General features: G+C 37.8%; 1 protein-coding gene across 1 annotated transcript in view; it reads left to right on the top strand.

Annotated features, from left to right (window-relative positions):
- The window catches only part of TMED8 (transmembrane p24 trafficking protein family member 8), a 42,410-nt gene that overhangs the window by 9,858 nt on the left and 20,086 nt on the right, over positions 1-12,466 (top strand). The window contains exon 2 of the mRNA XM_069092307.1: positions 8,476-8,563. Within this exon, the coding sequence (XP_068948408.1) occupies positions 8,476-8,563 (88 nt within the window). The remainder of the gene's footprint in view (positions 1-8,475; positions 8,564-12,466) is intronic.

Here is a 12,466-nt window from a genome sequence, read left to right as displayed (position 1 = left end):
TGTATCAGCAATGCCATATTCACAATGCCTATAGAGATTACAAATATGCTGATATAATTATCCATCACAAAATACGTCAGGTTTGCCATTTGGGGAAATAAACTAGAAAATTTATTAAGATACCAAAAGACTGAGTCCCAAAACCAGAAAGTGAAAGCCATCAGAGTAGTTATGACATTGGCACAGGTAGATAAAGTAGAAAGCACCCACATTCTCAAGCCTTTAAAACAGAACAGGCTACCTCAGGCAAAGGTCTTCCTCTCCCCACTCACAGCAACCACCCAGAGTCCTGGAAGCACACTCCCAGCAGCTCTGGCCCCTGGCAGTGCTCAGCAGGGGTCCTTAGCAGAAAAGTCCTGCTCCCAGCAGCTCCGGCCCCTGGCAGTGCTCAGCAGGGGTCCTAACTAAAAAAAAAAAAAAAAAGGCAACCGCAACCGCCGCCAACCGCCAACCGCAGGACCGTTAGCTCGTCTTTTCACTTTCTCTTGCTCTGCTATGTCAGCACGTCCATGGGGCATGGGAGATCTTTAAATCCCATAACCCTTACAATCATATATGTATATATATATATATGTGTGTGTATATATATATATATATACTTTGGTCATGGCTTTCAGGCAGTCCAATAATTTTTAAATTATCTCTCCTGGATCTGTTTTCCAGGTCAGTGGTTTTTCCCAGGAGATATTTCACATTGCCTTCTATTTTTTCATTTGTGTGGATCTGTTTAATAGTATCTTGATTTCTCATAAAGTCATAAAGCTTCTACTTCCTCCAATCTAATTCTGAAGGAATGATTCTCTTCAGTGAGCTTTTGAGATTCTTTTTCCATCTTGCAAATTTGGCTTTTAAGGCATTCTTCTCGTTGCCTTTTTGAGCCTCTTTTGCCATTTGAGTTAGTCTATTTTTTAAGGTATTATTTTCTCCAGTCAGGTTGTTGACTCTCATTTCATAATTTTCTTGCATCATTCTCATTTCCCTTCCCAGTTTTTCCTCCACTTCTCTTATTTGGTTTTCAAAATCCTTCTTAAGGTCCTCTATGGCCTGTAACCAGCTCATATTTTTCTTGGAAGGTGCAGGACTTCTGACTTCACTGTCTTCCTTCTGTTCCATGCTTTGGTCCTTTTTGAACCGAAAATAGGAATGTAAAGTTGGATTGCTCTGCTTGGTTTTGCCTGCTCATGTTGCCACTCAATTACTTGACTTTTGGGCTTTTTGCCACAGTAGGACTCTGCCACCAGACAGAGGAGCTTCATCCCAAATGCTGGGGTTTTCTCAGCTACCAAAGGTATTAATTGGATGCTCTCTCTGAAGCTTCCACACGCTTTGGCAAGCTGGTCACACACCCCAGGACCTCTACCCTAGACCGCAATCCAGATCCAAGCAGGTTAAAGCAAGAACAATTTCCCCTCATACTGGTTGCTTGGTCACTCTTCAAGAGCTCTGCAGGCCAGGAGCTGAATCTGCCATGTGGCGGCAGCTGCATGGCCACTGAGCCTCAATGGCTTCTCACTACAGGGACAAAGGCTGACTGCACTCCCAACTATTGGATTCCAAAGTCCACACTGCACTGACCTCTCACTTTGTCCTTAGCATCTGTGTGTTGATAATTTTGGAAACCACCACAGCTGCTGGTGATATGAAGCCCCTCCAGCTGGTGGCTGGTCATGCCACCCTGGGGCTAAAACCTCTGGCTTGTGGTGGCGCTGGGGTTGGCTCCCAGATTGCTCTGCTGGCCAATTCCTGCTGGCCTCCTGGGCTGTCCTCAGCAGGAGGTTAGCTTCTCTGTGTCATTTTGTGGGTTCTGTAGCTCCAAAGTTTGTTCAGAGTCACCTTTTATATGAATTGGAAGAGGTGGGACCTTATCCCTCCTTTAACCTTGTAAATGTTTAAGATAAACAGATGGAAAAGCTGAGTTTTTCCCAACCACACTTATAAAAAGTCAATTTCTGAATGATTTCCAATTGTACTGAAGGATTACAATGGGAATATCCAACGATGTGCTTAAGGTTTGGATGAAAACGTGTTTGGAGATGCTGAGATACCAGACTTAGCTCTGTCACAGTATAGTAGCCTTAAAAGGAACATTCTTCTTTCACTCTTTGCTAGAGAATAACACAACACATGAACAATAACCCAAAAAGAATGAGATTGAATAAAAATTCTGTTATACTTTCCCAAAGTAGAATACACAATAAGAAATATGGAAAGAGAGTGGGTTGGAGGGCGGGGGAGGGGAGGTGAGTGTGTATCTGCTTTTAGCAAAGGGATTCAGTTTTCAACTTACTAGCAACCATCCCAGGTATCTAGTTCATTTTAAGAATTTCTTGAAGCTTACCTTTTGGAGAGTCACATGTTTATTATTAACTAAAAGTCATGGTATGAAAACCAGTTATCAAGATGTACTTGTTTCATTTAATATGATGTTTTAAAATAACCTCTTCTGCTTGGGGGCATATGAGTTCTTCATGTCCCAAAAGAACAAGTTGCTTTTCAGAAAGTAAAATACTTCATATAAGTGTTGCATCATTTATCTTAATTTAGGGGGTCTTTATGGACACTAAGGGAAGAAATTCTGCAATAGAGCACACTGCTACTTTGATAGTTGTCTGTCTTGTCCATAAGATGTTGAACACTTAAAACTGTGAAACAGAATTGATGCAGTCATTCATGGTTCTGAACTAATACAGTATGCAGCTGTATACAGCAAATATTCCTTTTATCTTCTAGTTTCCTGTTACAGTTTTGTCTTAAATGATAAACTTCTTAACCCACCAATGAACATTTAATAAGCACTTAATATGTATTGAGCAATAAGATATGAGGACAAAATTAAATAGTCTCTTTCCTCAAAGATCTCACACTCTATCGAGGAGGCAAGCAGTATGTATTTAAGTATATACATAAATAATGTATGCAAAATGAATACCAGGGAGTTTGGGGGAGAGAAGAGTACACTAGCACCAGCTGAGATCAGTGTTATGTATGGCTTGTTTGGCTTGTCACATAGTACCTCGTAAAAAGCAGGTACTTAAATGCTTATTAGTTGATTGACATTTTTACTTGCTAGGGCAGCGAGATGGTCACTGGCTCAGTGATGTTGTTCCTTCCTCAGTCTCAAATAGGACCAATGATATCACCAGGTAATGTCTTGACTTGAGCCTGATTTGGATTTAAGTGAGGCAGAGCTGCACAAAGTCATCAGTCTCAGTTTCTTCCCAAATCATTGGAGTTCAGTGGCAAGACAAAAGTCAACATGATTGGTGTGATGGCCCAGGATCTGTCTCAGTGAAAAAACAAAACAAAACCCTGGAAAGAAGACCCAGAAGACCTGGGCATTTTTAATTCTAGCAGTGCCTCTAACTAGTATTGTGACCTTTGGCATATCATTTCATTTCTCTGGGCCTCTAGTTTCCCCATCTGTAAAATAAATAAAAGACCAGATGGTCTCTAATGCCCTTTTCTAGCCTAAAACTTCTGTGATTCTATAATATTAATGATCCCAGACCAAGAATCTGAAGCCAGGTCTCTTAGTGTCCTACTCAGGAGTTTTAAAAGGTTGTTTTGCATGGCCTCATGACCTTGTTGTAAAATAGATGTTGGCAATTTTTTGCTAAAATATCTCCCATCTGTAAATAATAACATTGATTCCTCTAAACCTAAAAAGATGGATTATCTATCAGTTCAATAGTGAGGATGCCGTTTCTCTAACATTATAGATTTGTAGTTCTATGGGAACTCTTCTGAAAACCTTGACCTAATAGTCAAATCATTTGCTTTCTTGACTCTTTTTTTTTTTTTAGAAAGTGTGGGATGCACACTGAATAGGAATCTGTAACAATATAAGGAAATCCTGGTATGAGGCTTCTTATATTTTGTCTGGAAAAAGAATTCTCATTTTGAAAGTTGTATTAGATACAAAATAGGTTCTTTTAAAGTTGAGCTTCTTTTCTCACTTGACTCTGCTCAGTTTTGTTTTATGAATTATGGAGTTAATCTTGTACTTCCTTTTTCTTTCTCCCCCATCTCATTTGATCTCTCAAGTACCCTGTTGCCTCTTTAAAGGGTACATTCATCATTCTTCTATATTATGTTTTGCTGGACTTCAAAAACTTATGAGGTGGAAGGTGCTTCAGAGGTCATCTGGCCAACCTTGTATCTGAACAGAAATTTGCTCCACAAATTTTTATTAGTGCTTTTGCCTGATAAGGTATACTTTATCAGTACATCTTGCTTTTTTTCCTCTTTGTTTTTTTCTAACTCACTAAAATCAGGCATTAAAAAAAACCTGGAGTCATATAATTGTCTCCTTTTATAAAGCAAGACTGCATTCCCCCCTTATACTTCTGAATATAAAAATCATATCTTTTCCTAACTACTTTCATCATTTACTGCCCCTCTGACTCTAATTAAAGTTATATTTTTCATTGTTCTTACCCATATCACTTAATTAATGAATGAATTTACTTATTGGGAGGCATTCAGGGTTAAGTCACTTGCCCAGTCACACAGCTAGTAAGTGTGAGTGTGTCTGAGGCTAGATTTGAACTCAGGTCCTCCTGACTCCAGAGCCAGTATTGTATCTACTGCACCAACTAGTTGCCCCCATATCACGTAATTTAAAAATAATCCAGAGAATTCTTTTTAACTTAAAATTAAATGTAGCCATTTTATCAGTTTTTCAGGAACATTTTATTCCTGATTCAAAAAATATTTGTGTACATATTATGATGTCAAGATACTGTGAAGACCAAGATATCCTAGATTAGACTAGTTCTCTGTAAGTATTCTACCTTTTGATTCAGTAGAAAATGACCTTTCCTTAAGTATTTCTTTCTTAGATGTATTTTTATGCTTTAAAAATTAGTACTTAATCCCCTTTGGAAATATCCTTGAGCTGGTTGATTTTATATTATCTTTCATATACATTGCTATTTCCCCCTTTTAATAAAAAAGATTTTTCTGTGTAAAGTAAGAAATAGCCTTCATAAATTTTAGTTACATTTAGAGTAAGATGATGACCAATCGAGGGACAGGACTTGGGAACTGATATATTGGTAACAGATGACGGATCTACCCAACTCTTATTTTGCTTCTATCTTATGTAATGAAATTGGTCTTCAAACATGAAAGGTAACATTGACAAGAGGAAACTGAAGCCCAATATAGATACAGTAGTACATAGATACTTTGAACGAATTCAAGTCATCAGGACCAGATGAATTACCGATTATTGAAAAATCTGCAGAAGTGATAGAAGGATTGGTGCTTTCTTTGAGAAATCAAGGATGAAGAAGAATAAAGATGTAAAAAGACTAGGATTAGGCAGATATTTTTATTTTTTATAAGTGGTAAAAAATGGATTTCAGAAACTATAGATAAGTAAGCTGGAATTTTCCCTGAAAGAGGGGGTCTGAGTCTTAACATTTCTTTTCTATGAATCCTAACCACTTAGTAGTATTCAGTCAATCTTTGTTGAATAGAGTGAATAAATGAATGAATTCAGGCTTGTGTCATAGAATTGTAATGGTAATGTAATTTTGAATTTGAAGATCCCTTTGTGTTGGCAAAAGTAGCAGGTATTTAGCACCTAGTAACTGATCAAGCCTCTGTTGGGGAAACAGAAGGTATGAACTCCTGTCTCCTGTTACTGATGTAACAGGAAGGGGTTGGCTGAAACAGGAAGCTAATGCTGTGTATATAAGAAAAGCTCCAGAGAGGCACAGTCAGAATTTTCTTGAGACTAAGATCTGGTGGCAGAGCAGCTGCAGAAGAATGGAGAACTGAGCCAGAGTTTCCTGGGAGGCTTGTGGTGGTGGAGCTTCTTCTGGACAGGAGACCGGAGTCAGGAGCCCAGGAGCCAGGAGCTCAGGAGCCCAGGTGACTGAGGAAGCATGACTGGGATGCTGAGACTTGGTTTGTGGCTTAGTTGAACCTTGAATTCCATGGAGCAGCAATGGTGAAGGATCTGACATGGACCAGACCCTGTGAACTTCAGTGTGGAGCAGGACCTGCTCAGAGAGCTGGTCAAGGAACTGGGAGCTGTCTTCCATTGAACCCAGGTGACAGTCTGGTGAATCCAGGTGGAATGTGGGACCATGGAAGGGGATCCAGGGAATCTGAGAACAGGCCCCAAGTCAAGATGAAAAGACCTCTCCTTGGGTACTGAGTAATTATGGAATTATAGTTTACTAGTGACCTAAGGGGTGGAGGGTTTTGTGTGTAATACTTAGTAATTGATTGCTGAATAAGTGACTGATTGAGTTAATCAAGACTTTGCCCCAAGAGTGGAAGACTTTGACTATTGTACTTTGAGATATTATTACTGATAAGTGACTGATTGAGTTGACTTAGCTGCCCCTTGAGTGGCAGACTTTGACTATGTACTTTGAGACTACTGATAAATGACTGATTGAGTTAACTTAAGAGTGACTATTTTACTTTGAGACTATGTTGTGAATATTATATTGTGATTTTCTGTGATAAATTGTAATATTGTAAATGCTATACCTTGATTCTTTGTGAAAGTTTTGCTTTGATTTGTTATGGAATAAATAGAGTGATCACTATAATGTGTAATCAGAACCTTAAAAGCTGTTCACAGTAGCATTCTTCTGGAAAGCTCCTGTGCATGGCATTACATGAATTACAGTTGTTAGATTCAAAGATGATTTTCCTTTTTTAAAATTTAATTTTTTTTTAGGTTTCAACATTCACTTCCATAAGTTTTAAATTTTCTCTCCCTCCTTCCCCTTTCCCTCCCCAAGATGGCATACAATATGATATGGCTCTACATATACATTCTGATTAAGTTTCATATTAGTCATATTGCATAGAAGAATTATAACAAATGGGAGAGACCATGGGAAAGAAAAAACAAAACAAAAAAGAAAATAGTCTGCTTTACTCTGCATTCCAACTCCATAGTTCTATCTCTGGATGTGAATGGCATTTACCATCATGAGTCCTTTGGGATTGTTTTAGGTCCTTGCATTTCTGAAAAGGGCTAAATCTATCAAAATCAGTCATCGCACACTGTGACTATTTCTGTGAGCAATGTTCTCCTGTTTTTGCCCACTTCACTAAGCATCAGTTCATATAAGTCTTTCCAGGATTTTCTGAGGTCTGAAATTCATCATTTCTTATACCACAATGGTATTCCATTACATTCAAAAACTAAAACTTGTTCAGCCATTCCCCATTTGATGGCCAGCTCAATTTCTACCTCTTGCCCATCACAAAAAGAGCTTCTATAAATATTTTTGTTCATGGGGGTCCTTTTCCCATTTTCATGATCTCTTTGGAATACAATCCTAGAAGTGGTATTTCTGGGTCAAAGGGTATGCACATTTTTATAGCCCTTTGGACATAGTTCCAAATTGCTTTCCAGAATGGTTGGATCAGCTCACAGCTCCACCAATAATGAATCAATGTTCCAACTTTCCCACATCTTCTCCAACATTTATCATTTTCCTGTTTTGTCATGTTAGTCAATCTGATAGGTGTGCTGTGGTACCTCAGAGTTGTTTTGTTTTGCATCTCTCTAATCAATAGTGATTTAGAATATTTTTTCATCTGACTATGGATAGCTTTAATTTCTTCCTCTGAAAACTGCCTATTCATATCATTTGACCATTTATCAACTGGGGAACGATTTGTATTCTTGTTAATTTGACTCAGTTCTCTATATATTTTAGAAATGAGGCCTTTATCAGAGATACTAGTTATAAAAATTCTTTCCCAGTTTTCTGCTTCCCTCCTAATCTTGGTTGCATTGGCTTTGTGCAAAATCTTTTTAATTTAATGTAATCAAAATTATCCATTTTGCATTTCATAATGTTCTTTATCTCTTGTTTGATCATATATTCCTCCAATCTCTATAAATCTGACAGATAAACTACTTCTTGCTCCCCTAATTTGTTTATTTTATCAGTCTTTATACCTAAATCATGTACCCATTTGGTATACAGTGTCAGACGTTGGTCTATGCCCAGTTTCTGCCATATTATTTTCCAATTTTCCCAACAGTTTTAATCAGATAGTGAGTTCTTATCCCAGAAGTTGGGGTCTCAGAGATGGTTTTCTGAACCATCAGTCTGTTTTATCCATATTCTTCTTTCTTTGATGGGTCTTGTATTAGACATATTTAGAATTTTCTTGCTTTCCAAGAATGATTTATTCTTGATTTTATAGTATGCCTGAATTAGATAGGCAAGAAACTCTTTTGGTAAATAAGTTCTTGTTACACAAATGCGTTGTGATTATAAAATGATTGGATTTGAATAAATTGACAAATTTATATGTTTATCCTTCCAGGGTAAAGACCTTGCCCTGAATTTGTTGAGAAGAAGAAAACTTGTTAACATTTCTTCCCCCACCCCAAGCAAATCTGATTGTCAGATAATTAGCAGTGTGCTTCCTGTTTGTCTTTGCTTGAATATTTAATTATTTTCTCTTGTTTCTTTGCCTCCAAAGAAAATGAGAATCCAGACCACAGAACCAGTGATATTGCTTCCCCAATGATGACTGCTTCTGAACAGGAACCATCATCCTCACCTGGCAGGTAGGAAGAGCAGCTCTTTGAAATAAAACAGACCCCAGAACTTCTAGGGATCTTTTCTTGTTGCCTTAGGACTCAAAGAGAAGACAGTAACAGCCCTCAGGAAGAGACAAGTAAAAATAAGGAATAGGTCCCATTTTGTCCTACTTAGTTCATCTGTCCTGAATTTTGTTTAATAAGTTGTGATACCTATTTTTAAGTTACTAGTTTTCTCATTAAACTTTATTACAGAAATCAGACTCACTGAAACATTTTAAGTATAGTTTCTTAGTCAGATGAGAGGCAGTCTGTTGTAATGCAGAGACTCAGGTTCAAATGGGTTCAAATCCCACCTTAGATACATATTAGCTTTGTGACTGTGGGCAAGTCACCTGACTTCTCTGAGTCTCAATTTACTTGTCTGTAATATAGGGCAACTCATAAGGGTGCTATGAGAAGCAAATTAGATTAAGTTTATGATCATCAACAATATTTGATAAAGTACTCACCATGTACCTGATACTGTGTTAGTCAGACAAAACAGACCTTACCCTCAAGGAGCTTATGTTCTTCCAGTAGAAATGAAACATAGCATTTAAATTAATGCAAAATATATACACAGTAAACACGAGTAAACACAAAGGTAATTAGGTTTGTGAATGGAGTGTAGTCACTGCTGGGGGGGGAGGATGTTGATCAAGAAAGACCCTATGAGAGAAATGGCATTTAGAGCAGGCTTTGAAGGGAGCTAAGAATTCTAAGAGGGGCAAGTCCCTTCCAGGTCTGGAAATTAACCTGTGCAAAAGCACAGAGGTAGAAGATAGGATATATGGTGTCTTTGGAATAGCAAATCGGTCAGTTTGGCCAGAAGGCAAAGTGCATGAAGAGGAGTTACCTAGAAAGGTAGGCTGTAGTTAGACCATGGAAGGCTTTGGAAAATACAAATGTCATCTACTGTTGTTTTCAGACATATATAAAATAGACTCAAAGTATATTTATATAAAAACATTTGAGGGTTTTCCATTTTTGAATAGGCAGTCCATATTTGTATTGTAATATCCCTGCCCATCATCTAAAGAGATGAATGGGGAAGGACAGTTACTTACCCACAGACTGTCCTCTGATTGCTGTTCTTGTCATTTGAGTCATGACCTCATTTGGGGTTTGGTAATATCTGTAAAATAGATTGATACCTGCAAATGTGTAAACTATTATTATAATATATATCTCATATATATTATGTATATATCTCTTTATCATATATATTTATATCTCAATATATATCATAATATATATATATATCTCATTTTCTTTTATTTTTTTTTTAAAGCAATTGAGGTTAAGTAACTTGCTCAAGGTTACACGGCCAGTTATTTCTGGGTGTGGTGCTAAGTATCAGAGTTCGGATTCCATCCCAGGTCATCCTGACTCTGGGGCCGGTGCTTTCACTCACTGAGCCACCTGGCCGCCCCTATATATCTCATTTTCACAACCCTGTGATTTAGGGTAGTGAAAGTTCATTATCCTTGCTTTGCTGTTGTCAGAACTAATGCTTTAGAGGTGAAATGACTTGCCCAGGGTGACACAGCTGGTATATAGAAGGACCACAATTTAAAGGTCCATTTTCTGAATCCAAGTCCATTGTTCTTTTCACACAGCCAAGTCATACAAGTTGGTTGTGGGATTCTTCGCGCCCCCCCACCCCCACCCCCTTATACCTATCTGTAGTTTCTTCTCTCTCTATCACTAAGGGAAAAATCCTTTCTTTTCCAGAATTCAGAATGTCAGTTATGAAGAGCAAGGTGACAATAAAATGAATAGAGTACTGGACCTTGAGGCAGGAAGACCTGAGTTCAGATCCAGCCCCTTACTGCTTTGGGACTCTGGGCAAGTCACTTAACCTCTGTGTCTTGGTTTCTTCATTTGTCAAATGGAGATAATATTACCACCTATCTCCCAGAGTTGTTGTGAAGATAAAAGAATATAATATTTGTAAGTGCCTTGCAAAATCGGCTGTATAAATGCTATCTATTATTCTAAAATACTTTGTTCTATTTTTAAGCTTTTAAGGTTATTGAATATAACAGACACTTTAGAAGAAACAGCTTCCTAAAAACTCTTGGGAATTTTATTAAATAACAGCTCATATTTCTTTACTGTCTTACACTGTACAAAGAACTTTCTTAACAACCCAGTTAGTCACATAGTACAAGTATTATCTCTATTTTATAGTGCTCTTTCAACTACCTTAGTTACAGAGTGGGAACAGCTCTCAGTTTTCTTAATTCTATCTCCCTGTTCCTTACTCTGCTCTGTATTCTTAGAATCATAGGATTTAGAGCTGGAAGATAATATAATGTAGGCCCCTCATTTTACAGATTTTCAGCACACTTTGATTTGAAGGAGCTGTTATCCCAGAAGAGTTTTTTTCCCTTTAATATTAAATACACTTATCTTAAGAGAGGGCAAAGAGTAGTCTTAGGCAAGACAACATTCAGGTTGGCTTTTTAAAATCTAGCACACGGTAAGGCCTAAGTTTAGTAATTATTTTACATCTTTGTCAAGATAGAGTTTTTTTAATACCACTGCCATCTCCGGTGATACAGATTGAATGCTTCTTTCTTCCTGCCACCAAATACACTTTTTTGCTCTCACCTTTTCCAGGTCAGGGGAGAGCAAAGAACTTGAAATTGGTATTTTCTCTTAACTGTGGTTTATCATATGCATTGAGTAATTTGCAATTTAATTTACTTCCAATCCCCCACCCCCAAGTTCTTCAGAGAATAAAATGCTGTCATGAATAGTAATGAAATGCAACTGTTTCATGTGGTATGTAATAGATCTTTTTGGTAAGGAAGCCACTTATCTGTGGAAAGGCAGCTAGATGGCAAGGTGCTGGGCTTGGAGTCAGGAAGACTCATCTTGCTGAGTTAAAATCTATCCTCAGACATTTACTAGCTATGTGTCCCTGTGCAAGTCACTTAACCCTGTTTACCTCAGTTTCCTCATCTGTAAAATGAGCTGGAGAAGGAAATGGCAAACCACTCTAGTATCTTTACCCAAAACAACTCTAAATGGGGTCACAAAGAATCAGATACAACTGAACTACAGCAACAACATGGAAAGGAAGACGCTAAAGGCAAAATAAAGACTCCATTTTAGAAACAGTCAGCAGTGAGTTCACATAAATAACCTGAAATAATGCGTCTTCCTCATGAATTAGGAGCTGAAATTGTTTGTTGATCCTGGAGAATAGAATTTAGAGAGTGGAGAAAGTCTGGTTAGTTTTCTTCAGGAACTGGAAGAGCTGTCCAGAAACAATGGGCAGACGTTTCAGAGAGGTAGATTCAGGCTTGATATGAGAAAAAGCTTCTACTCTGACAATTAGATCTGTCCAGAAGTGGTCTGGGCACTCTCAGGAGGTTACCTCTCACTAGGGCATCTTCAAAGAAAAACTAGGTTATCATGTGTTGGGGATATGTTGTAGAGGGATTCTTGTTCAGGTATGGATTGGGCCAGATGGCCTCTGAAGTCCTTTCCAACTGTAGGTTTCTGTGATTAATAGATCGTAATTCTTCTTTTTTTTTTTCTCAAACAAAAATAACATGCTAGGAGGATAAAACCATGCCAGTTTCATGTTTTGTGTTACATTTGTAATTGTAATTGTGTTACAGTTTCATGTGTGTAATGCCAAGCAAAGGCAACTTCCTAAGGTTCAAAATACCAGCATAGCTGCTCTCCATTTTATTCAGTGAAAAATTAAGAACAGAGAAAATCAAAATATAGCATAATTCAAAATACAGCATTCACCAAGTGTAATTCAACAATCTCTAAGTACTACTCCACCCCTGGACATTATAATTCATTTAGTCAATCCCAAAGACCCTCTTCTAAGTACTACTCCACCCCTAGGCTGTACATTCATTT

The sequence above is a fragment of the Petaurus breviceps genome, unplaced genomic scaffold (genome assembly GCF_028583685.1).
Source record: "Petaurus breviceps papuanus isolate PSGF00001 unplaced genomic scaffold, PetGlider_PUasm1.0 189, whole genome shotgun sequence".
In the NCBI taxonomy this organism is placed as follows: Eukaryota; Metazoa; Chordata; class Mammalia; order Diprotodontia; family Petauridae; genus Petaurus; species Petaurus breviceps.
The sequence above is the reverse complement of the archived record's forward strand: the minus strand, read 5'-3'. Positions and strand labels throughout refer to the sequence as shown.